A 27,966-nucleotide genomic window follows, 5' to 3' on the forward strand; every position below is an offset into this window, starting at 1 on the left:
CGGTAGCCAAAACGAACCAAATTTGGTAAGATATCATGGTATCTTATTGTATAGAGTTTATGCTAAAAAATAAAAAATCAATAAAAAAACCTAATCCTTCCATCTTCTCCACTCTCACACCATGCCTCCACAACCACTCGCGTCGTCCACCTCCGCCACGGCCACCATTCTCCCTTGTACGTGAAAAGGGAGAATAGGAAAGATTCATCCAGACAAAAACTGGAAAGTCGAAAGATGGAATTCGAAACTCGATGATGCATAAATAATGGAAGAAGCTACACAATTGGAGGTAAGAATATGCTCTTAACAATTCTTTAGGATGATGACACAAAATCAGCACTATGTTACAAGAATATATCATCACTGCAGAAACAACACTTGCGCGCCCCTACCTAAATAGTTTGAAAATGAATAGACGGGTGGACCAACATCAGCGAGTAGCGAACCTGGATTGCGGCTTGTGCAAGGAGACGGCTGTGACTGCATTTGACCACGTCGTTGTTCCTGATGACGAGGCTTGATTGGGGCGTTGGTCCAGTAAAGACCTTGTGCAGCCCAAACTCTGATGATGCTATGAGATATCTTCGTCTACTAGAACAGCTGCTACCAAGAAATGTACATAGATAGAAGTTAGCTGTGATTACTGAGCATTATTACTATGACTTGAGCTAGCATCCCCAAACGAGACAGTTGCTAGAGACTTGGACGCCCAAGCCTTGGCGTTCTTTGCTCCTTCCTGCAGATTGCTTTTCTTGCCTGGCTCGTTCAGAGACTTGAACAGCTGCAGGAGTCGACTGATGTGGACAACGGAATGCTCCCACAAGCCACTGAAGCTCGCGTTTATGATGTACCTCCTCCAAGCCAGTTGACCGTAGCTGCGTAGCGTTGGGAAAGTGTAGTAAAGCAACCTCATGATGACAAACATCGTTGCTAAGGCCAAATACGTTTCCTGCTGCAGCAAATTCTCTGGTGATCGGGCCCATGGGAAAGGGCACGTTTCCTGGTGAGTGTTGTGCATTTCGTCAGATCCTGGGCATCCAATCTTTTCCAAATAAACTGGATCAGCTGATGACGCCTTCAAGCCTGAAATTTTTTTAGACGGGTTTCAAGGTTTAAATCTTCAAGCAAATGAGATTTATATCGAAACCTTACAGAGCATAAAAAAGCTTTCTTTATATCCGTTTAGTCATCTGGGAGTTATAAAAGATATTTTCCAGAGTAGCGATTTAACACGTTTTAAAGAAAACAATGTCTAATGCTGCAAAAATCTGATCCAGATATTTTTGGGCACTAACATTAACCAATACCAGTGCTCTTTGATAACCTTACCCGTAACATCACCGTAGAAAGAAATTAGAGAGTCCATAGTGCGAGAGCCCTGATATCGCATGCGCATGGTAGAGTTTAGAAGTATCAAGGTAGGAAACCCATAAACTCCGTATTTTGACAGGATACTGAAAGTAGACATGATTTTCATTTAGACTTTGATCATTCCTACAATATCTAGCAGAACACAGGAATGAAGGTATCAATAATCTAACCTTGGCCGGACCGACGATTCTTCAATTGCAAAGTGAGGGATTGAAGGATATATGGAAGACAAAATGGAAAGCTTTGGTCTAAATGTTCCAGAGAAAGGACACCAAGCCGAGTAAAAGAGGACAGACACATAGTCATTTTCGTGTTTGTGGACCATATGCAGCGCCTTCTGCAATGCAACCTCATCCCCCTTCACAGTGAAAATATGTTATTGCAATAAGAACCCTTAATAAACGAGAAATACAAGTGTATGCTAACTCAAGCAATTACATTAAGATCAAAATGATATTTAGCAGTCTCCCAACCCAATAGAACAACATTTGTATTTCAGATAAAGGGGCTAAAATCGAATTTCAAGATGCATCGAGACTCGAGTACTTGCAGAAATGCTAAGTCTATGTTGTGACTTGTGAGGCTAGAGATGCAATTCTTTCTTATGTTCACAAGTAAAAGGATCGTTGAAGACAATCAAGACATATATTCTCCACTTAGTTTTCTCATATCACAAATCACCCCGACAACACAAATCTTTCTTTGCTGAAATTCGAAAACCTTTCACTATTCCTAACATAAAGCTATAACATTAACACCAATAAACCTTCATAGCATTGATAGGCACATACTTAATCAATTAAAGATGTAGCCACCTATTTCAATTACAACATCTTATACCGAAATCAAATGCCCCATAAAAATGGATCATAGTAAATTCTGCAAATATTGTGAAGCGTTGACAATCACTCAGTCAAATAAACTACAGCAAGAGCTAAAGCTTCATCAAAATAAGTTTTAGCTTTCTTCACAAAAGTCACAAACCCTATTTCACACACCAAAGAGCCTTTCACAGTTCTCAGTGATCAACCAGCGACCTCGACGAAAATAAACACTATATCTCACGTCAATTCACAAAAATTTCAATTGCATATAGCCAGAAACCAATTTCACTTAAAACCCCCAAAATTAAACATAGAAACAAAAATTGAACATAATTATACCTCAATCACGCCGCCAGCATGAGGAAATCGGTCCCGACTAATGTAACAAACGTCGCTCCGGGAGGCAAATATAGACTCTTTGAGGGTTTCTAACGGACACAGGGGCCGCGACGGAGCCCTGACGGCGTCACCGCACGTTAGCCTCCCGACGAGAAGAAACACCGTCAGTCCAACCAGCTCGATAATCCGGCGCAGATCCCTCATTTTCAGAATCGATTAATCGAGTGAATCAGGGTCTGGAGAGCTGAGGAGGTTGAAGACGGGAGGCAGTGGTGAAGAAGGAACACGGCGCGTTTTAGCATCTACACCATTAATATTTTTTGGTTTCAGCTTTTCTCCTTCCAACCTGTCTCCTCTCTCTTTCGTTCACCCACCTATTTATTTTTTATTATTTTATTATTTCTATATATATAGAGTTTTATTTATTTTTAAAATTTGCAATATGCAAGAACTACTATGAAATTAGTATTCCTATTGCTTAATTGTGGCATTTGGGTGTTAAGACTGAAGATAATGAAATGAAAGTATAAATGATTATGTGAGGTATGATAAATTAATAATTGTGGTTAATAATGGTGTGAATTATTGTATGGGTCAATTGATTCTGTTGATTTTTTTTGGGTAGTTTGACATTTATTCTTGTACTCCACTATATTACTATGTCAATGCAGTTGATTATTGTGTTTAATAATTATTTGGGTTTATGATTTGTTTGTTCCTGACTTCATAAACTCATTATTCATGTGATTAGATTATAGTAATCCTCATTTAATGTTTTAATTGACAGGAGTAGTATTTATGTCTAAAAAAGCATGGAAAAGTGAATCTCCTTTTGAAGCAAAAATCAAATGTCGACTGAGGAATCTTATTTAGATTGATAGCACTAATTGAAATATGCATACTACTATTTACTTTTTCTGTTTGTCTCAATTTAAATACTGTACTTAAATTCAAGATAGTAAAAAAGTTTTAATCAGTTTTTAGCTGTAACGTGAATGGCATAATTTATTGAATATAAGATTGATTTTGATGGGAGCTACATAAAGATAAAATTTAATCATAACTAACAATGACATATTCCCAAATAGAAATAACGTTTCGAATCTTAATTTATTTGTTTTGGAAAAATGACAAAGCAGTATTTGTCAAACTAACCACAGACTCATAAATTTATTTACCAATCCAAAAAAGAAAATATAAGTCGCTAACCAATAAATCGGAGGTCTAAGTCACTCCGAGAGTAAATAGAGAACCATTGTTGATCCTCGAATTTGATTAAAAAGAAAAAAACCACAACTCATATCCACACCCCAAATTATAAAAGAAAAAACCCCAATTCAAATGAAACTAACATTTTCAGTTCAACAAAAGTTGATGAAATAAATTGATAAGAGAATCCTTCTACAATCCACATAAAAAATTCATTTACAGCCCTATCTAGTTATTCATTCTAAGACTAATCAAAATTCTTAAAAAATTCTATGATTCAAGAAAAATCCTGCAACGAGTAGGTTACCTATTGTCATGGATTATTGATGGAGTTGAAAAAGAATTCATCTGAGGAAGGCGGCGCCCAAAGGGGAGAACGGAGTGTTGGCAATTGAAACTAGAAAAATAACATATAACTGTCCCACATCGGCCTTAAAAGAAAACTGAAACTAGTATATAAATCTCATGGGCCACTCCTCCTATCACCAATTGATTTTAGGATGGAACCCATGGATTTCTATCACGGAGCTCTATAACACATTGAACCTGTTTGCGCCTGTTTGCAGCCTCCTTGCCTAGTGGAAATGGACGAACCTCAACACGATGCATCAGCGCCGTCGACCTCCAACTGCAGACACGCTGGAGGATATCTCACACGCACACTGTCATCCGGTCCTTGACTACTAACTCGAGCGTGGCTCATATCACAGGCCTCGGACTTGCAGCCATTCCCTCGATTTCGCAGTTTTCCAGCCTTCGATCGGTCAACTTGTCCTGCAATCTTATAGGTATATACTTTAAATATGATCATTTCAAATATCTTAAAGATTTAGACATATCTTGTTAAATGTGACTTCTCTTTATGATAAATTGTCACTTTTATACTTATGTACCGTGCAGACGTACTCACACGAGTCGTTGTGAATGGTTTATTGCAGTTCGTATAACTCCGGGATCTCTACCAAAGGGTCTTCATGTTCTTAACCTATCAAGGAACAACATAAGCACGATCGAGGGTCTGAGGGACTTGACTCGTCTCCGCGTGCTTGACCTCAGCTACAGCCGGATCTCCAGAATCGGTCAAGGTACGTCGTCTGCATCCCGTACAACTAACATATCTCGTCGTTGTCTTAGCTAACGCGTTGTTGTTTTCTTGGATCAAATAGAGGGATGTCGAACTGCACTCTCGTGAAAGAGCTCTATCTTGCCGGGAACAAGATAAGCACGGTGGAAGGTCTGCACCGGCTCTTGAAGCTGACCGTGCTCGACTTGAGCTTCAACAAGATCACCGCAGCGAAGGGACTAGGCCAGCTCGTAGCGAATTACAGCTCCCTCATAGCGGTGAATCTACTTGGGAATCCGGTCCAGAGCAACATGAGCGACGAGCTGATGAGGAAGACGGTGTGCAGCCTGCTCCCGAAGCTCGCGCTGCTCAACAGGCACCCGGTGAACCCACAGAAGGCGCGAGAGATACGCGTGGACTCCAGTGCAAAAGCTGCCCTCGGAGGCGACAGCGGGGGCTTCATCGTCGTCTCGGAGAAGCAACGCTGCCGTCGGCACCGGCCATAAGAGCAAACACAGGTCAAAAAGCCATCCTCGAATTCATTCAGTTTGAGGGAAAAGGCTTGATTTTTATTTTGATTTTCCAAGATTTGAAGGTGTTGGCCCTCTTTGATTGGTTTAAATGGTTTTTGAAATACAAGCAATCAAGAAATTTGGCCTTCACCCTAATCTAAGTGGTGGACGAATTGGAACATGTAGTGATAGATATTCCGAAATGACAAAATTAGACATTTAATGGCGTACCGACGAAGGAGTACTCAACAATAGCTCTAAAAATATCATAAAACATGAAAATAAACAAATTAACATACACTAAATGCAAAAGTAGATAACTTTAAAAGAATATGTATACACAAGCAAACCAATTTTTTGCTTATTGTATACTTCTATAAGTCCATCCATCACAATTTTGAGTATACATATGTATGAAAATGTCCCTAAAAAGAGGCATCAAAAGGGCATATAGTCATATATCTCCCCCCCACCCCCTTTGTTTTCGATCTCTAGTTACACGGTCACACAGACACCTTGCGGCGTCTATAAAAAATAACGCGATCATGCAGTTCCTGCATCGGGCTATGCTATCGACCCTTTCTCTTCGATTATCAAATTTCTTTCCTCCGATTCTTTAAGAATGTAGGATGATGCAGTAAAGAAATGAATGTGAATATAATCGTCTATCATATGTAGATATACCCGGCGTGTATTTTTTCCAAGAAATCAGCTCGCTTGTCTCTTGAGGAACGGTTTCTGGCAGATCAGGAGCCTCTCGTTGCTGTTGCTCTCAATCTCCACTATTCGCGCGTCCCATTTCAGATGAGTCGTCAGAGATCTTGCAAACTCAATAAGAGGAGTGGTGTCCCTCAGAATCAACCATCCCTGTGTTTTTTTACACGTTCAGCAAAACAACGAGAGAGGACGTTGAAGCACACGAGCAACTAATCTAGACATATAAAGAGCCACTGATCTAGGCTTCAGCTTTTAGACACGAAACGAAACAGATTTCAACAATCTAAATAGTCCCGCCTCGGATCTTGATTATCCTATCCATTCTTGCAAATAGTTCATACTATATTGTTTCATAAAGCACAGACTATACCTCTGGACGAAGTAAGCGATCTATCTCAGCAAACATATCGATCATTTGGCATTTTGGCTGTTCGGAAAATTCAAGAGTGAGAAGTCCTTCTGCGTGAACTAGATCATACGTCCTTGGATACGATGGAAACGGTTCACACCTGCCAAAAAAAACTAAACTTTAAATCCATAAAGATTGGAGGAAAGCTAAAGGATGATTCGAACACAAAGCTGTCGATAAAAGTGAAGCTTTAGACTCCTCACTTATACTTCCTGTCCCATAATAGATGGCACACTTGGGAATTGGCACGAGATCTTAGGAGAAGTTGTTTTGTGTGTTAAGTGGAGAGAGAAAATAATATATTTATATTAATGTGAGAGAGAACTTTTTCCAAAAAAGGAAATGTGACATCTTTTGTGGGACAAACTAAAAAGGAAAGTGTGACATCTATTATGGGACGGAGGGAGTATATGATAAGTCAAAACACACATTCCATTAACTCAGTTCACTCACATTTCTTAAAACCCGAGCCACCAAAAAGTAAGACGTTTATTGGTGAACGTAGGGAGTATGTAAAACAGAATGTAAGAATTACCAGTTATGCAGCATGCCAGTAAAGCCCCGGTCAACTATCAAAGGGAGACTATTACGACCACTCGTAGGGACCACGTTCATAACCCAGACGGATTTCTTAGTCTTTAATAAGGCAGCATTGAAACCTCCCAAATGAGCATTCATGTCCAGCACATTTCTCAGCATGTTATAAGGCGGGGAAGGATCTTCGTCGCCAGGCCTCTTTGGATGATCCGAGAATATGAGGGGTGAAAGCAGAGACCAGAAATCTTGGACAGCGGATTTCCAGTTAACAGAATCCTCCGTAAACTCTTCTGCGCTATAGCCTACACGAAAGCAAAATAAATCCAATCAGGAGATGCCAATAAAAGGTAACACAACCTGTATCCCGATTCCTGCACCAAGCAGACTATTTGGTGTTCACGTTACCATATCGTTCAAGTTCAGCTGGGGTCAATGCCGCCTGTGAGGGCCATTTTCTCCTCTCTTCAATAGGAAACCAACGGCGGTTTTGAGTCCCTCCAATGCATGCTGGGAGTGGTCGATAATACGGGGTCTCGACATCGTGGCCTTTACTACACAGAGAAAAGGAACCACTTTTCCTGGAAAAAGGTGCAAACAAGATGCATCACTTGCAAATGCAGCCATCAATTTATTACTAGCATTATATAACAAAGCAAGAAAATCGCCCTCTTACCGTTTGGGATAACAATTCTTTTTACTAGTCTTCTTCCAAACGACAGTTTCGTCTTGCTGTGGGAGCATATCCCAGCAGAGATTTTCTGCTGCCACGCGCACTGTATCCCATTTTTTTAGGTTGGCTTTGTTGCGTAAGGAGCGCTGAGAGTTTATAATGGGATCGGTCCACACAAAATATCCACCGGGCCGCAATAACCGATCAACTTCAAGTAAATATACGCCACCTGCATTCAATGAGATAAAACACTTAAATTATAGGAAGATTATTTTGAATGGTAAAGCGTCTGATTTGTAATCAGAGACTAATTACAGTAAATGTTCTTTGATTTTGTCGAAAAGGTACGATCAGTGGCATAACATATACCATGAGAACTATATTGATCGAGTAGTTCTTGAAGATTAACATTGTAACAAGCTAAGAATCATCTTTTCCTAGTTTTAGAACTGATAGTTCGATTTTTATGCAATTGCATCTAATCAGTGAAAAAGTTGTCGCATCATTTTACCTCTGTAACTATGTTTCATTGTCTCAAACCTATGCTCTTGTCTAATCTGAAAATTTATCGTTTATCTGTATGGTACTCTAGCAACTTCTGGAATATTTTCTCGTTAACCATTAAAAGATATAGATGTTCAAAAGAAGAAGAAAAACAACTGTAGAAGAATCAAGATTACCTTTTGTGTCCCAATCAACTCGACATCTTGCACAATGAATCATGTCAAAAGATATAGATGGATACGGGAGCTGCTTAGACGCAAACGAACCAATCATTGCCGGGAGACCCCTTTCCAGGGTTAGCTGGACTTGACTGCCTGACGCCTCATAGTTTGCTAAACACATGGTTAATAGTTGGTATGAAGATAATCGTGCCCCAAGACTACCATAACCACATTCTATGTCCAGGATTGTTCTGACCTGAAAATGGAACAAAAAATAAGCATATATTCGTATTTCAGCACCCTGAGTAGACGTTCTTAAGCATGAAACGCATCAAAGATTTCCACATAACATTATCCGTTATATCAAGCAGTCGAATGTAACAACTCTCTAATGCAAATGATCTGTCTCATTCTAATCATAATTCATAAATGACTAAATAGACAAATATCAACCAACTGCTCGATCACTGTCATGCTTTCACAGCATAATTGAAGTGGTGAACAATAATTTAAAGATGTATGGTGAATTTCACTTACTCCAGCTTGTATAAACGAGGACTCGTTTCTCAGCCCAATAATTTCTGCAATTTGATGAGAATAATCTTCGACATCAAAGGTAGACGACACCGAACGAAAGGAAATCTGGTCTTCGTCCAACATCATCATCCTGCGATTACACAACAGAGATAAGATATCAGATAGAAGAAAAGACCAACAATTACTTCAATTCGACTACGAAACTCACCTCTTAGTCAAACTACCAGAAGACAGGACTTCCTGTGCCGTAATATTAACATTCGCAAACCAGATTATGTCTTTCCCAGCAGGCCACCGTAGAGGAATCCTATAGTTCACTGGGGGAAGAACCAAGCAGTTCTGCTTCAACCCGTGCACACAATGCCGGTCATATTCTTCTCCCCCAGAAAACCCCAGAGCAAGATTTTCCGAAACATTGAAGCACGGAACAAAGTTCTCAGACTCCTGAGAACAATATTCTAATTCCCTAAACTTCGACGAACTAAGAGAAAGCTCCCCAATTTCATACATATCAGATACCAGCTGCTCCTGAAGCCGCCTATATCCATGGAACACTTTCCCTCTCGAAGTTGAGGCTATAGAGAGAGACCACCAGTACGAACCAGTAAGAGCAAGAATCACAATGGCTACTAAACTGAATTTGAGAAAGGAGAGAATCACTTTCTGCCAACTCCTAACAACCCCGGGACTGAAGGGATCCGATACAAAACCGTGCTCTCCCAAGCCATGAGTCGAATTTGTGAAAAGAAATTGAAAAGGGTTCTTCAAAGACAAATGTGTAACATCAGCTCCATTTAGCTGATTCCGATTCAAATCTTCCTTCTCCAACTTATCTTTCTTCTGAGAATCATCCCAATAATCATTACTATTCCCCGAGAATCGCCCCCCGCCACTCAAAACGCCCCGGTGAAGAGGCCTCGACATCTGACTTACTACCTAAACAACCCCATCACATAAAAGCAAAAGAATCAATACCAATACCAATCAAAACTGCAAAAAGGCAAAAAGGGCAAACAGAGATCATAAAAGTGATGAATTTGGAATTGACTATTCCCAAATCTGATACTAAATCCTCTAACATCGTAAAACACAGTCACACACCGTGATTCATGGGAAACACATGGATACAAATACATAACGTGATTTGTGGAGATTACATAGAAATCAAATCTAAAAGAGGAAGCTTTACAGTCTGCATGTGACTTGAACTAAAACTAAAAATGGGAAACACAAAATCCAAATCAAGAAACCAATTTTAAGTGACAAATTAAGCAGATATCTGAAAAAACACAACTTAGATTCGAGTTACTGAACACAAAAAACTCTGAATTGAAGGCCATATAACTCCCAAAACCAAAACACAAAGACCCAGTTGGATCAATGGCACCAAATGATCAAATACAAACAGAAAACAACAACATAAATTCTGGGCGTCAGAGTTTACCTAAAAAGATGCAAACTTTGCTATAAACAAGAGAGCCCTCACTTTCAGCTTAATTATGGGGCAAGTTTTCATGGGTTTCTCACAACCCAAGGCTTATTTGTCGTTTCTTAAAACCCCTCCTTCAACCCTTGGTTTCACACACTCACACTGCCTCCCAATAATTCTCACTTGAGCTTCAGATCACATTCAGAAATGGGAGCAAGAAACTTTCCAGCTAGAAAGTAGAGATGAAGGAGACTTCAGCCAAGTGGAAAATGGGATTTATATATATTTATATATGCCTACAATTTTTTGGACTGTGAAGAAATTCTGCTGAGGAGTGGGATCCAATCTTATAGCTCGGTGAAGATCTCTCTCTCTCTCTCTCTCTCTCTCTCTCTCTCTCTCTCTCGCTCTCTCTCTCTGTAAGTAAATAGTTTAATTTTGAGTTCATAAATGTTGAGTTCATATGATTTCTCATTTAATTTGTATTGGTTGATTTAATTTTCAATTGTGTTGAGCTTTTAATTTTTAATTGAAATTGAATGTAAGTACAATACAAATATTTTTAAAAAAATTTATATTAATGTAAGTAATTAAACCTCGAAGATTAATTAATGGTTTTATTTTTTATTTTTATTTTTAATTTAAGTTGGAATATGGTGTATACTAACTAAAATTGTGAGCATTAATAGTAGAGTCCAATCACATTAAAACAAGTCTTAATCCAGGGGTTATAGCTTAAGAATACAAGATGTTTGATTCTCTTTACAAAAATGACAATTTCTTGCAATTTTGAAGACAATTAGATTTTATGTAGCATATACTAGATCGAGATTAAATTGAAGATTCAAGAAATAAAATATGTACAAATACAATGCACATCTATGTGTCATATATTTATGTCATATTTTGGATTGTAGATATTAAATAAAGTTAATTGTTTGGCCGGATAAGGAATTGCATGCACTTGCGAATTAATAGGGGCACCTCTAGTTTCGGTGCCATATTGATTATAGTAATATAATTTCATACTAATTCGCTATAAAATAGGGAATTTAAACATTTAAAAAATCGATTCGATATTGTAAAATTGACCCTTATCGTCTTAGTATTTTTTATTTTAAAATACATTAATTGTCATTAATTGTTAGTTAAGATTAATCAAATAGTCGAACAGATACCAAATCTCGAGGAAACTCCTTCCTTTATAAAAATTTCTTTTTATAAAAATAAGATATTAATTTAAGAGTGATAGTGTTCAGTTATAATATGACTTGTTATCATTCATTCATTCTGATTTAAATAAAAATAGATTGGTTTGTTAGTAATTATTTAGTAAAATATTTAATTAACAAAAAATACATTTTTTTCTTGTGAATATTATACCCTTTACTGAATTGAACGTGGAATATTGTAAATAGATTTAATATTGATAAAATTTATAAAAATACTCTTTTTGGCCAGCCAACTATATATCTTTATCCTCAAATTAATATAGTGAAATGGGCATGGTTATCTCGACTTAATTAAAAGTTGGAAGTGGCCAAACAATGTAAAATATTTTTTCATGAGTCAAACAATCAATGTGTATTTATATAAAACATATATACCTTTTTTAATGCAATATTATTTAGGGTAATATAACTATATAGTATTACCAACGTAGTGGTCACGTTTAACGTATTAGGTTGGGTAGGCATTTTCACCAACCTTAATAAATGTGAACATGTCCAAAATAGTCATCACAATCAATATTCCCAACATTCTAAAAGAGCTAAACATCGAAATATATATGATTATTAGATAGCCCAAAGTAGTGTGTAGGCAATAGAAAACTGTACAATTTGCATAGTTTTATTAATAAAGAGGTGGAATTAATTATAGCCACAACTTAATTATAGCTTTGAGATTTAGTGTGAATTCAATTAATCAAGATTTAAAAAAATTGAAGTCACTTGCGTTTGGACTTTAGAGTGTAACGCGGTTTTTAATAGGACAAGTTGGATACTATTCTTATTTTTATTATTTTTTTAGAATTGTTTATTGTCACTATTTCATTGGTTAAGTCAAAGTTGAGTGTGGTTCACATATAAATAGCCTAAATTTTGATTTGTTTTGACTAGTTTTCGTTCAATTTAGATCTTGGATTGGTCGTTAAATAACAAATTTGAAAAGTGAGGCGATGATTATTTTATGAATAATATTTCAAGCAATAGATGGAACACTTATAGTCACTATTTCAATGTGATATTCCATTATATTATACTAACAACACTCGTGGTTGTTGTAAGCTTTTATTATTCTGAAATAATGTATGCATATAATCTAAATAAATAATACGGAGTAATAGTTTTTTAGTAGAAAATGTATGCATATAATCTAAATATAGTACTACAGTATATGATAACAAAAATAGAAATTATTTTTGAATATATTGTGGAGACTAAATAAACTTGAAATACCCATATATAAAACGTGTTGAAACTCATTTAACATTAAATAGGTCACCAACTCCCAGTCGACATTGCCACAAACTAGAGTGCAATGGATCTAATAAATAGTAGTACTAATGAATGTATTTATTTTTTTTATATAAATATAATACTATGATGGAATAATATTGTATTTTAAAATGGTAATGGCTTAGTTTCTACAAAAATCAGAATAAAATTAAATATACAAATCACATTCTATAATGAAAAAATAGACAGAAATAAATTTTGAAGCACTGAATTCAGAAGTAGCAAAACAATTAATTTGCTGCTCTCTTCACTCGAGAATTGTTGTATGTCTCCTTGTCTACTCTTCGTCCCCTCTAGAGCATATATAAATTATTCAAAAATCGATATTTCGCGCATTATTTGTAAAATGGGCATGTATTGGCAGTCTGAATCACATGTTCGAGTAGGCACGAGAGAGTGTCGCATACTCGTGTTCAAACAGGCACTACGAACGAGTATCGCGTACTCGTATTAGGCGCTAAACACGTGGTCGTAGATGCTCTAAATATACCCAAAGTTCTAATATTGTGGACAAAATTCACAGCACATAGGGATTGGATTGGATTGGGTCTAATGATGGTATATAATGGACTGTCAACCCACAAATATGATACAATTATATATATGGGTCAATTTGTAATTAATTACCAAGGCATAATAGTGCAAGCCCCCACTTATTTATTTAATGCTAGTCTAGTTTTGACATTTCATAGTATTATATTTGTCTCTTTGTTTTTATATATTTTCATTTGAAAAATCTTACTGGATTATAGATTTATAGTATAGCAATTTTTATTTCAACAACTCTGTCAAGTCTTAAGTCTCGGCAATAATTAATAGTACTTTTGTTCTATATCTTATATTTGGAAATTTTGAAATAAAGTTAAACTTTAATGACTACTATAAGCTAAATTGAGATATGGAAAAAAAGTATTTTTTTTTTTTGTGTTTTGGCATATGGACAAGAGGGTGGTGTTCAAAATTCCATTAATTTTTTGGTAGGATAAATTAATGGAATTCTCATAGTTCAGTGAGAGATTGATTAAACCCCTGCCTCATATCTACCACAGACATAACCCATATTATTATTTAAAACAAACTAATAACTTTATCCATATATGATGATAATTTTCTATATTTCAATTCAATAATGCATCTTTACAAACACACCCCATGTTATGAGGTTTGGTCCCGCACAGAGAGATTGCATACTATTACGTAGTTCCTACGTTTGAATCCACAATTTTTTGCTCATGAATATTGGTGAGAGAGTCATGAGTCACATTATTATATAGTGGCACAATTATTATAGTTTGCATTGAAATTTTGTAAGATGCATATGGAATTTATAATAACTCAATTTTTTGGGGGTTATGTAGATGGAAAAAAAATACTTTTATAATAACTCTCCCCATATGCCCATAAATATCTTACTTTTTTGCAAATTGAGTTTTAAAAAATTGTGAAAAAATAGTTTTATACTAATAAATATCTTACTTTTTTTTTGGAGTAACTCTCTCCATATGCCAATAAATATCTTACTTTTTTGCAATTTGAGTTTTTAAAAATGTGAAAAATAGTTTTATACTAAAAAAATGTGAGTGAAATTAATAAATGGAATGTCAGACTTGATATTTATTATATACAGTAAAAATGAAATGGGATAATTAATTATGGACAGATCAAAATTATAAAATATAATATTTATCGATGGACGAAGGAGTTACTTTTTTAGAGAGTAGAATTTTAGAAAGTAAAATATCATAGTATCATAAAATTGTTGGTCATGTGCCTTGTGTGAATCACATAAGTGATTATTAGCTTATGTCATTTTCATTTATTATATTTGTACAATCAAAACATGGTTGGATCACATTCAAAGTTGCCACTTAATCAATGTCAACATATATTATCACTTGATAATAGTTATAATAATTAATTTATTATTTATTATTTTCATCTACTTACGAATAAAAAGACACTAGTATATATTGTATCATCATGTGCTATCATTAGACATATTAACATGCACCCAACTTAAAAATAATTCGTTCATGACTTGCCTACACTTTTTAAAGTAATTGGTCTAATCTGACGTCACAATCATCACTTTTCTAAAATAAAATGTAGTATTAAAAGTATAAGTAATTAACAGTAATATGGAGTAGTATTTATTACACATGCAAAATGGAAAAAAAAACATATAGTATAAAAAAGGGTAAGCATAAAGCGACTTTAAATTGCAGTATTACTGAACTCATAGTCAAATTCACCAATCATTTATACAGAAAGTTGGAAAATGATATATCTAAGATGATAAATTAAAGTGGTTGTGTTTTATGGTTGGTTGGTAAAGGTTTGATGTATCCGGAATAGCTACTTATGTGGAATTAAATTAAATTAAATAATAAAAAAACCGTGAATATACAAACCTTTTTTCTTTAAAGAGATAAAGGAATTTAAAAAAAATGTAACATCCATTTTGTTGAAAATAATTCATTTGCACGTTATAAAAGCAAATAATTTGAGGGCGATAATTGAGATTTAAGACTCACAGACTCACATGCAGACTTTCTATATTTCAATCACGTGTGGGGCCACTCGTGAGAGGATGTTTAATATTATTGAGATTGTTTAAGTTAATTGATAGGAGTAAGTTGTAAGTATTATAGAATTTTATTTACGTATTTATTTAATTTGCTTTGTTTCTTCGTATCATCCAAATTTTATTCCCAGAGAAATTGCGTTTAAGGGTCTTGTCTATCTATATTCTTTTTTTTTCTTCATGTATTTTATTACACATCATCATCGTCAATAGAGTATATTTTATTGTTTAAAGAAATAGTAGATAATATCTAATTAATGATGTGATAAAGCACAAAATTGTAAGATTACAAGATAAGGTGCTTTTGTTATATTTGACAAGTAATTTATTTGTTGTATATTTTTCTTTTGGGATGTAATTCACATGATGCATAGTATCCCTAATCCCTATCAATATTGGCTTAATGTTTGAGAAATAATAAGAGCATGAATATTAATTACTCTTGTTGTGTGGATTATTATTTTACTCAGATTTATAAATAATAAAATATTTAATGTACTTTATTATCAAGTGAGTATTTAGTATACTACTTCGCTCCAATTTTCGATTTGGTTCACTTAGTTACGATCCACAATTCTTTTTAATATCTTTTAATATACTAACAAAATTTCTCAAATGGGAATCTTAAGTCAATGCAAAGCACGTTCAATATACCTAAATATTGTCGCTTCACATGTAGTATTAACTTTAATAAATTATGGAAACGGTTTATTGAGTTTATTAAACTGTCACAGTGTATATAAAAAGGTGCGTTAATAATTGCATAGGCATTACTAAAATCATTAATACTATAAACTAATAATTTCAAAATGTATAATATTCAATACACAAAATTTAAGTAGCACTAATAACGAATAGTTAAAATTATAATGACTAGATCTGTGCAATGTAATTAGGGAAGTCAATCGGGCCAACCCACCGGGTTGCGGGTCAATCGGGTGCGGGTTAATCGGGTTGTATTTTTCCGGGTTATAAAAGTTCAACCCTAACCCTAAAAGCTCGGGTTTCGGGCTAGCCCATCGGGTTAATCGAGTTGGTACCGATAAAATTAATATGCGATCAATCCAATAAATAATGGTGAAAATTAGTTATATTTATAAAATGTAAAATATTTAATTATGATAAATTTGAAATATATGCTTACACTCAAACATAAACATGATCAAATACTAATATTTGCAATTTATGCAAAACAAAACTTAAACATCAAGAAATATTAAAGCATGTTTAAAAATTTAAATATATATTTTTTAGTGAAATTGAAGTTTCTAATTCATTTATTTATTATTATATTAATAAAAACTTAATATATAATTTATATATTTTAATATATAAAATGGAAAGTTATTTTTTCAGTAATCTATATTATAAAATAATCAATGAAGTGTCAAATTAGAGTAAAATAAATAGAACAATAGAAATTTTATCGGGTTTTCGGGCCAGCCCATCGGGTTTTCGGGTCTGGCCATAATGGGTTGCGGGTTAATCGGGTGCGGGCTAATCGGGCTGTAATTTTATCCGGTTGAAAATTTTCAACCCTAGCCCTATAAATTTGGTGAAATATTCGGGTCAGCCCACGAGTTGCGGGCTAAATTGACATCCCTTCTAATAGTTAAATTTTACAATAATACTACTACGAAATTGCCCGTATGTTAAATAAAAAAATTAAATTCACCGACAGTGGTATGTAATGAATGATTGATGAGAAGAGAGCAGCAGATGGCGTGTCGGCAGTGTGAACGGCGGCGTGGTGCATTACCCGTGAATTGTCCCCTTCTATTTTCTCGACATTCATAACCATTGTTTATTATTTTTGCAGACAAAAGTAAAACATTTTCTTCATCATAAAATAAAATAGAATGAATAATATTTTTATTTTAAAAAAATATATTTCTTTGAATGGATATTCATCATTTTGTATAGCAAAGATGGAATAATATTGCTTGGTTATTTGTTTAGAGAATTATTACTCTCTTCGTCCCATAAAAAATAGCACTCCGTACATTTAAGCGCATCCACAATGGGGCGCCCTATGCACCCCACGTCAGCATTTTATCCTCATACCCTTCCACCTACAGTGGGGCGCCCTAAGACGCGCCCTAAGCATTTTCTTTTATTTGAACATTTAAATAAATACAAAAATTTGGAAAAACCTTCATTTCATTTATAAAATTAATCATCTTAATAACTCGAAGAAGCAAATTCTCGTTTAACTAAATTCTACTTTTTAATCATAATTTTATTTATTCCTTTTCCCAATCATACTAATTAAATATATCCTTATTGCGAATAAATTAGGGGCTTACTTTAACGAAGCTAACAAATAATTAGTAAGGCACTAAGCATTTTTAATAATTAGTTTTCAAAATATCGCAACTAGTGTTTGTAGTCCAATGGTTGGAATAATTGCCTTCCAAGCAATAAACCCGGGTTCGACTCCTGGTAAACGCATTTTTGCATCGTCCGCGTCGCCCCACAGTGAGCGGACAATGCCCTATCGGGCGCGGATGACGCATCGTCTGTCGTCCGCGGAGCCAAAGTGGCGGACGATTCCGCCCCTCTTTGGATGCCCTAACACATGAAACATCAATTAAATCTCGTAATATCTATTATTGCACGGAGGAAGTACAATTTTGCTAATCATCGATTGCAAGTATTTTGGGCTAAAAATCTTTAATTAATTAAACAATAAACTTGTGTGCATCATGCTAACCCATCGGGCTAATTATACTTGAAAGGATTATAGTTTTTATACCAATGTATTTCCTTGCAAAGTTTACAAATATTTAAAAAAAAATTACATGCCAATATTTTATGTTAAGCGTCAAAAGTAAAATACACAAAAAAAAGAAAAGAAATGATGAGTATTAAATTCAAATACTGCATTCCTACTTATATATTTCAGGTTAAGGCACCCCACAAATTTACAAGGACAATCACCAGTATACCTTGATTTTGGTTTGTCAAATAAACACTATATACTAATATTTTTTTAATCATTTTATTTGATAGGATCTACTTATTTTGATCACCAATTTTCTTAAAACCAACGAAACTTATATGGAAAGTGAAACCCAGCATGAAAAGGCATTATAGCTTGGTCCATACGAATACGGCCCACAAATAAATATTAGTGAAGTCCAGTAAACATAAATATTAGTGAAGTCCAAACTGCATATTAATTTATAGCCCAATAATTATTTAGGCCCATGTATTGTTTATAACTAATTCAAATCTAGTTCTTTAAAACAAAATTATTATCAAATTTCATGTACCTATTAACGCTTTAACTGAGATTTAATAAAATAATAGCACTAAAGTATTTTATCGTATCCTTAATTATATAAACGGAAATGCAAAATTTAACAATCAATATTATTATCACACAATCTCTCATATGAATTTAAGTTTAAAATCCTAAATTATACCTATGACATCAAAAATGTCAATTTGAAATATTATTTATTTGAACCCAAATTATTACTTTAGTATAAAAAATGTCATCCCCCCATTTTTTTAGCCTTCTAAATCATAATACAAGTTGCTGGAAACTACGCTTTGAAAAGAAATGGAAGCACTTATGATCTTTGTTTTTAAGCTATTTAATTGTGACTTTTTGGAGACTTTTGTAGTGAAAAAAGAGAAAGCCAAGTATATAACTTTTTCCATTTGTAAATGACCAAAGGACATAAAAGTCTATAAGTGATTGGTCAGGCCAATTATTGGCCACGATGAAGCCTCCTAATTATTGGACTAGCTATAAGTTATAATTTATAGTATTTTTGCATAAGTGATAACCATGGTAATAGTTTAAATTTATTAGAGAAAAAATAAAATAGAAGTAAAAAAAATTGATATCAGGAAATACATATCAATGGTGTTCATGATAGGCGATCACAAAATGGTGTATAAAATGATATCTAATTTAATGCAAATTTATTACACATGTTTCAAGAAGCTGGCAAATACTTGAAAAACATCATGAAAATGAAAATAATTAACGAATAAAAAGCTCCCCTATTTTAAAAAATGTATTACTATTCTATAACACATGGAACATTTGAAATATACTTAAAATTCATCTAAAATTTATAAATAAGAAAGAAAGTCTTCGTTAATAAGAATTGTTTGTTAATATGAATGATCGACCCCTAAAACAGATAAAAGGGGGGAAAATTGAATGGTTACATAAATGATATTTTTATTGAGAGATAAAAAAGGAATATCGATTAATTTTCCAATATTGTACAATAAACACCTTTTTTTTTTAATTTAAAAGAATTTACTCCAAGGTTCCTGCCTTAGGCAGTTGAACTTGTCGAAGTAGCCGGTCCCGCTTCAGTCTCCGTTGATGTCTGATTAGGAGCCACTGAATCTGTTTCAAAAGAAAAACACGAATAAAATCGATGCCCGTAACCCGTTAAACAATTAGTGATAGACTAGACGAGACGAGACGGTGCTCAATAATCAAGAAAATGGCATGAATATGGACTAATATGCAATTATTTTAGATCTAAGTTTTTTAAATGATACATGATTATAGAAGTAAAATAAAATGTAAGATGAGATTACGTTAAAAAACCATTAAGTAGTAGTGCTACAATAGATGAGATGACGCTCGGATATCATGAAATGCACTAACACAAAGAGATTTAATACAATGTGCTAAATCTAATTATTCTTTAGGTGATATACATTATTATAGCAGTGAAATAAAATATGAGATATCATGTAATTAAATCTAATTATTTTCAAGGGGATATATGATTATGATAGTGAAATAAAGTACGAGACAAGATGGCATTAAGGACTCGTTAAAACATTAGCAATAGAATAGATCTTGATGGTGTTCAGATATTACAAAATAGGCAATGATTAATTTACACAATTATTAGTATAAAACTAATTTATTCTTGTGGTGAACCATGATTATGGTAGTGAAACAAAATACTGAGACAAGATGTGCCGTTAAACAATTAGTGCTAGTAGAATAGATTAGAGGGTTGTGTTAGGGTAATACTAATTTATAGTAATAACTAATACTCCTAACTTTCAATTCTGTGTATTAAAATTATCAACACAAACACATAATTATATCAATACAATATGTAAATTTAAATATCAATACAAAGACATAAGTTTATCAACGCAAGAAGATTGATAAATTTATGTGTTTTTTGTTGATATTTTTAACATACAAAATTGAAATTAGTTATTAATTAATGTAAATTAGTTAGTATTTGATCACGCACCATAGACTAGATGACGTTCAAATATCACAAAAATAGTGCAAAATGCACTAACACACAATTATTTAAACCTACACTATCATTATAAATCTAATTTATTTTCGCGATGATACATGATTATGGTAGTGAAATAAAATACGAGACAAGATGAAATTATCTGAGGTGCACATGGTGGTGGCATGAATTCCGATTGTCCCATTTTAATGGGTCAGACCACCAGCTCATATCACGTGCTTACACATTCAATCTTGGGTCCCTTGCTTCTCACATCCTCACATTATTTTCTCCCTATATATATTTATATATCCCACCTATAATCCAATTATAAAATATAGATTTATTCATTACATTTATTAGAGTGAATGGTTGGTATATGATCCTAGAATTTCCAACTTCCAATTTTTATTTTTTATTTGTTGAATTCATTAGTTGTTTTGTAAACTTATTAACTAATTAATACTTTTAAAATATATTTAAACAACTTTTAGAATCGAACTGATCCGATATTAGTTTTATACCTAGAAAATATCAAACTTCATAAGTCAAGACAAATATTACGTGATATTATATCAATAAAACTCAATCTTATCGAACTAACTCAAACCAACTCAATCGAACAACGCCTAATTAAATACGTTTTGAATACTTTCAAGCAATGTTTTAAAAATCGGACCGGTAAGCAAACCGGTGAAACTACTGGTTCATGGTTCAACCGGTCGGACCGGTTTAATCACTGGTCGAACCGTTTTACTGTTACAAATATGTATAATTCAATTTATAATGTAAAATATAGTGTCCAATATAATAAATAATAAAATATGATCAATAATGTATCATAAAAGCATTCAATCTTACAAATAATTAGTATATATACAAATATAAAATATTAAAATTTAGTGAATATAATAAAATATACAAATTATTAGTTAGTGTGAATAAAAATTAAATATTTTACATATAAAAATAAACCAAATTTATATTAATTCAAAAAAATGTATGTGGTGGAATAATCGAATACAAATTATTAGTTTGTTTAAACAAAAGAATACTTTAATATCAATAGTTAGGCTACATAAATTAAATATATTCTATAAAAATATATATTTAGTAAATAATAAACTATAATAAATAAATATATTGAAAAAATCGAATCTTACTCCCTCCGTCCCATGTTGTTCGCACTTTTCATTTTAGGCCGTAAATTTGGGATTGATTTTTTAGTGTAATTAAATTAGAATTTTAAGTGTAATGAGACATCACTTAATAAAGGAGCTCTTAACTTAAACTAACATATTAATTGAATACATTAATTCTAACTTAGACTATAAATAGTGTAAGGATTTTGACGAGCCGAAAAGCAACAATGCAAGTAACATGGGACGGAGGGAGTATAATATAACGATAGTAATAAGCGTTATAGTAATAAGATAGTAACTAGGAAAGTATAGATAAAATTTAGAGGATGATAATTATATGTATCATAATAAATAATTACATAAAAAAATATAAAATAAATGAATTATTAGTTGGTTTAAATAAAAATATTAATATTCTATATATAACAATGTTTAATGTTCTTATTTTTCCATGTGGGGCTTGTGGTGGAGTGGTTAAGCTCTTGTTAATTGGAGTGAAGGTCATGAGTTCAAGCCCTTCCAATAACAAGTTTTTAAAATTTTGAACACAAAAAACAAAAACCGATTTCCGATTTCCGGCCAGACCGGTCCAACCGGCCAGTTCAAACGGTTCTCGGTGGCTCAACCTCACACTGATCTAAATAGGCAAACCAGACCGGACTACCAACTGGTTCGCGGTCGGACCGGTCAAACCGGCCGGTCCGGTCCGGTCCGATTTTTAAAACATTGCTTTCAAGGTTTCGCATATTCCTTTGGTACATAAATAAAAGATCATTATTATGGAGTTGGTAATTTCATTTATGGGCATTTTTTCTATTTTTATTTTCTCTCATTACTAAAACATTACCCATGTGTACATAATAAATTAAAACTATAACGATAATCTAAATATATTATATTTAGATACTCATTTACTATGGCAAGGGTCATTTAATTCACAAAATGTAAACCAAACCAACCATGTACTACTCGTTAAGCATAGTCATACTATAAATAGGACATATTGTGTCGTTTTGAAGTTAAAATCATATTTTTGGATAAACCAACTTTTGTAATTAATTGAGACACGATATTAAATTAATTGCTGCAGAGAAATCCAACATGGATAAAGCCTGTCACCACGTGGAGGACTGCAAGTGGAAAATGACTATCTTCAATGTGGTCAAACACGACCATATGAATTATTTTAGATTCACTCATAATTTTGTTAGATTCCTTATTTTTTTGGATAAAATTAGAGATTTTTTTTATCACAATATAATAATCCATAGTTGGGCATATTTATTTAATTTAACAAATATAATACTTCTTTTATGCCGTTCAAGTTATCCAGTACTTTTATAATTTATTCCTATCAAAACGGGATGGGATCCCCTGCTGTGCAAAATACCACAGCATGGGTGCTGTGGTGAATCTAACCATTGATTTTTTACATAAAAAATAATAATACAAGTAGAGGAAATTAATTTGTGGTGTAGATCACCACAGCACCCCTGTTGTGGCATTTTGCACAGCAGGGGATCCCATCCCTATCAAAACATCCACTTTTTATATTCAAAATAAAATTAAAACTTTTAAATTTCTTAAAATATTCAATTATATTTTAATTTATTTTATCATACTACTCAATAACTGCATCTAAATTATTGTATCATTAAGGAAAATGACCATCTTTAAAGCTAAAATAGGAAATTATACTTTAAAAAATAGAGAAAAATATTATGATACTGCTTTCATCCCAAAAAATAGTTTTGTTCTTCCATTTTGACTCGTCCACCAAAAATTGTGTATCTATATTATATATTTATAGTAATTTTTTATAGTACTTAATAAGATGAGTTTTATTTTTTACTAGCAATATACCAACCATATTTTTTTCGTTTATCTCACTTATCATATCGATTTTGTATAAAATTTGTGTCGTTCACTACTAAAACTATTCTCGTAAAGGCAGGTCGAATAATATAATATGATTAAATAGCAAGACTAGTAAATCAAATATGTAGAAAAATGTTGGGAAAAAACACTTACCCGAAGGAGAAGGAAGCGAGTGTCTTATTGGTTGTAGTGAAGGGAGAGGGTGAGGGGTAGGAGGATAGGTTAAAGAGGTACCCTCCATCTGCGTAGGATAGTAGAGATAAGACGGACCCGGCATACGTTGCGCCGGAGGCACTGAAAACGCTCCTCTGGGTGCGTACCCATAGTAATAGGGTGAGCCCAACCCAGAGGATGAAGCCCCATATAGCTGATTGTAGTACTGTGATTGCTGCATATGTGGATTGTACATTGTCTGTCCAAATAAAAATGCCTTATGTTTTTGCTTAAACAAGAATATGCTCTTACTTGTGTGCACATCTAAAAATGGCTCTCACACATACATATATATATATATACATATAAGAGTTATGCTAAGTATATGTGATATGTGAGTAGCATCTATTTGTATGGTTCGGTTTAGTCCACGGCTAACGTTATTTGTTTAGTTTTATATACTCTCTCCGTCCATGAAAAAGTGGAGTGTAATTTTTCTGTTTAAGTTCGTCACACCAAAATATTTCTCATTTCTATTAATGAAAAATTTCATACAACTTTTTCTCTTTCTCTATTTTATTTTATGTTACCCATGTTTCTATTTTACCCTAGACCAATTGCACTTTAAACATATGTTATTCACAAATAAGACAATTTTCGTAAATGGGGAGAGTATTTAGTTTGATCCAAATACCTTAAATATTGTTCATGACATTATTATGTAACAAATCAAATTAAAATGACCAGATTTGTGATTTTGTTCATTTGCTTGAAGTTATAGATAACATGAGCAAATTGAGTTTAGATTTTTAAGCAATAAATGTAAAAAACAAATAAGACTAAGATAAACTAAATGATAGCTGTTCACATATGGTACTCGATATCTAGTAATACATCTCATTCTAAGTGGAACGTATTTATTCGTTAATGAATTTATGCAGTTTTGTTTTGTGATTGTAAAAGAGAAAATAAAGTAGGGGCAATAAAGTAGAGATAATGATATTTTCATTTTAAGAAATATGTCAATTAAAATGAGACAAAGTATATAATTCCATTTTTGCATATTATTTTGGCACCGAATTACGCATACAAGTGTTTAATTACTATCTATATGAGTAATAAACATGCATGATAGACTATGTCGAACTAGTTGAGGAATTATATAAATATAATAAAGAGATTAGAACATTAAAAAAGGCTAACCTGCTGCTGGTAAGCATAATCGGGTGAATAGCTTGTGTACCTAAAACAAAATATGTATTCAAACAAATTTAATCAACTAATTTACCATCATAGGGGGAAAATATTGAAGTAATTATTCAGTTAAAAATGTTACATAACTAAGTAATGTATTGGCTACCATGATAGATAAAAGTTAATTGAATAATAAAGTCTAAAGTTGTGAATAAGTGATCGACACGTCTCAAAAGTCTACTTTCCAATTAAATAAATTTAACAATGATTTAGTAACACTAACTAATTAAAACTTTTCATGGATGCCTATTTTATAATGAGTTACACTCCATTAACACCTGTCATCAATATTCTTCCAAATCATGACTAATTAAACAATAGTGATTAGTTCTAATCTTACATTAATAATCAAAATCTTTTTAACTAAATCCCCATTATTAATTAGCTTCAAGAAAATATATTAACTTTTCTACATATATTTGCTTTTCAATAATAGAATTTAAAAGCATTAAAAGTCTCTGTGGACTGACAATTTTGATACATCGATTATTATTTATTGTTCATCTGCCAATATCTACTGCATTCAATTGAATTCAATAATTTCACTTTAATTTAGCTCTTGATAGTTTTTTAATAAATAAATAGTAGTAATATTTTAAGTATGCACATTGATGAAATAAAATACGCGATCACGTATATTATACCCATAAGGCGGATACATGACGGGCGGATGAGGCGCCACCGGGGGAGGAGGCGGTGGCAATGGTAGATACGACGACATTCCCCCTTGCGCCATTCCGCTTCCTTGATACACGTTGGCAACTTGATTTCTACCTACATTCCGAAAACCAAATATTATCAAATTTCAATTTAAAATTCGAATATATTTTAAATTCGATTTTGAGTTGAAAAATGTGCCTCGAGGAGGAGATGGTCGAGGCCGTCCCAACGAAGCGATATTACAATTGGCTCGTCTCCCATCGATCATAGGGTTCGGATCGGCACACGCTTGCCTAGCGGATTCAGGATCACGAAACGTCACCTGTAAATATATCAATTGACGAGGAATATTATTTCACTCCAAATAATAATAATAATAATTATACTCGTAAATATAAGTAATAGTAGTATTAAATTAATAACAACGTGTCATTATCCAATGATAAAAAGTGTTTCAAATATCCAACGATGAAAATGCAAATAGAAATAAATTAAATAAAATAGAAAATCAGAAATGTGATGAGACGGAGGGGAAATCTCACAAATCCGTAGCCCTTGGATTTGCCGGAGTTCTTATCGGTGATGATGACAGCTTCTAGAATATCTCCAAATTGATCGAAATAGCCGCGCATTACGTCGGTCGGAGTCTCCCAGGCGAGTCCTCCGACGAAAACCTTAGTGAGCGTGGTGTCGCCGAACGGCGATCGGTAATGCTGGTGGTGAGCCATCGCCGGCGGCGATCGAGCGAAAATCAACAAATTTCCGATCGTCGATCGATCGCGAGGTTTGGCATTATCTCAATCGATAGATCGGCGGCAATGCGGTTGGGGCGGAGGGGGAGAGAGAAAGGGGGAAAAGGTATCCGACAGTTGCAAACGCTGATTTGCTGTATATGAGGAAGGAATTGGGATTTGTGGGTTTGTGTACTCGAATGACAGCTGCGTGACTAAAGAGCACTTGACTCTGTCCTCTCTGTCTTTCACCTATTCAAAATGTATTCAATCTCTACGTATTTTTATACGCTCTATACTTGTATTCTACAGTGTATTTATTCAACTGTATATAATTACTGGTCAATGAAACGCGACTTAGTTGGTTAGTGCCAGTGGTAAAAGTTTATCCTACAACGGTGCTCACAGAGTAAATGATTAGACGATGACGTGTAACTTAGTTGTTAAGATGTTTCTAGGAGGTTCGAGACTCCGAATTACTACTGCAAATTAATAAACCCGGAGTTCGAGTCACCACTACGAAAGAGTGGAGAACCATTACTGATATTGTGAAGGAAAAAAATCTCAATATTTAACTTTTGGTATAAAGCAATTTTAAATCATTGAGCCAATCGTCTCATTTTTTAGGTATCTACAAATTACTGTACTAGTAAAGTAGAGTTGTATTCTTTCTGTCACAGTATAGTTGAATCGTATTCTTTTTATGACTACCCTATTGTAATTGATTCATTTATTTTATGGAAAAAATCATAGTAACATTTAATTTCTTTCATTTTGTTATCTTTGTCTTTGTTTATCTAGTTTGTTTTTTTTACTTAAATTATTAAACATTCATTTGTTAATCTATGTGCCTAAGAAAACGCCTCAACTGCAGTCGAGTAGAGAGAGAATATGCAATAGGAAAAGTTTTGCAACCACAATATTACTAAGCACTCGTTCGTTAATATACGTATATAAGAGAAACACTTCAACTACAATAAAAAAATTCTTAAAAGACCATTAAATGAATCAATTTTTTTCGAAACAAAATATTGCAGAAAAATATTATACTAGATGAATGGCGTCAATCTATGCAATATTTAGGGGAAGTATGTAGAGTCGTTCAAACCTTTACAATAGATATTCTTTAAGCTACGTGAGAACTTGTAGACTTTTTGATTGGTTAATAATGTCAACTTACCAATTAGTTGCATCTTATGTAAATTGATAGCTTACGCGATATTATATTTTTTCAAGAAAGGTATGGACATGAGAATTTTGATTTAGATAATTTTCAGTTATATTAGCATTGATATTTGCCGACATGATATGATAATATGGTTTGAAAATATAGATCAATGTGTACTGTTTGTTAATTTGTTGTAGACTGGTCTGATATAATAATAATATATGTAATTAGCTGATTGATTGTAAATTCATACGTTACAGTAAAATTTTGAATTTTTTCATATGTTATAAAGTTGGCTATAAAATACTACATGTACAAATTTCGAATTTGAGAAAAATGATGAAAAGGTTCA

The 27,966-nt window shown here is 33.4% G+C and overlaps 4 protein-coding genes across 4 annotated transcripts; 1 reads left to right on the forward strand and 3 right to left on the reverse strand.

The window, feature by feature from the left end:
* Positions 1 to 235: 235 nt before the first annotated feature.
* LOC121762487 (5'-adenylylsulfate reductase-like 4) lies at positions 236 to 2,900 on the reverse strand. The gene is made up of 4 exons (XM_042158370.1): positions 2,535 to 2,900; positions 1,542 to 1,729; positions 1,330 to 1,454; positions 236 to 1,083 (listed from the first exon to the last, which is right to left on the reverse strand). Exons 1-4 carry the CDS (start codon positions 2,736 to 2,738, stop codon positions 641 to 643), a joined length of 960 nt encoding a protein of 319 aa, XP_042014304.1. The 5' UTR covers positions 2,739 to 2,900; the 3' UTR covers positions 236 to 640.
* Positions 2,901 to 4,293: 1,393 nt separating this feature from the next.
* On the forward strand, positions 4,294 to 5,312 carry LOC121762193 (protein phosphatase 1 regulatory subunit SDS22-like; the record flags this gene model as incomplete). The annotated part of the gene is made up of 3 exons (XM_042158001.1): positions 4,294 to 4,531; positions 4,682 to 4,828; positions 4,912 to 5,312. Coding segments are annotated over 3 exons (786 nt in total), but the record flags the coding sequence as incomplete, so codon positions are not given.
* A 302-nt stretch (positions 5,313 to 5,614) lies between these two features.
* On the reverse strand, positions 5,615 to 10,672 carry LOC121763078 (probable pectin methyltransferase QUA2). The gene is made up of 9 exons (XM_042159139.1): positions 10,298 to 10,672; positions 9,062 to 9,789; positions 8,854 to 8,983; positions 8,332 to 8,572; positions 7,655 to 7,880; positions 7,387 to 7,559; positions 6,980 to 7,283; positions 6,406 to 6,544; positions 5,615 to 6,185 (listed from the first exon to the last, which is right to left on the reverse strand). The coding sequence occupies exons 2-9, from the start codon at positions 9,775 to 9,777 to the stop codon at positions 6,027 to 6,029; spliced, it is 2,088 nt and encodes a 695-aa protein (XP_042015073.1). The 5' UTR covers positions 9,778 to 9,789; positions 10,298 to 10,672; the 3' UTR covers positions 5,615 to 6,026.
* An 8,823-nt stretch (positions 10,673 to 19,495) lies between these two features.
* Positions 19,496 to 26,642, reverse strand: LOC121760263 (RNA-binding protein 24-A-like). The gene is made up of 6 exons (XM_042155910.1): positions 26,258 to 26,642; positions 25,914 to 26,037; positions 25,700 to 25,829; positions 25,005 to 25,044; positions 23,802 to 24,060; positions 19,496 to 19,760 (listed from the first exon to the last, which is right to left on the reverse strand). Exons 1-6 carry the CDS (start codon positions 26,441 to 26,443, stop codon positions 19,687 to 19,689), a joined length of 813 nt encoding a protein of 270 aa, XP_042011844.1. The 5' UTR covers positions 26,444 to 26,642; the 3' UTR covers positions 19,496 to 19,686.
* Between the last annotated feature and the right edge of the window lie 1,324 nt (positions 26,643 to 27,966).

This window comes from Salvia splendens, chromosome 13 (assembly GCF_004379255.2).
Source record: "Salvia splendens isolate huo1 chromosome 13, SspV2, whole genome shotgun sequence".
NCBI classification, from domain to species: domain Eukaryota; kingdom Viridiplantae; phylum Streptophyta; class Magnoliopsida; order Lamiales; family Lamiaceae; genus Salvia; species Salvia splendens.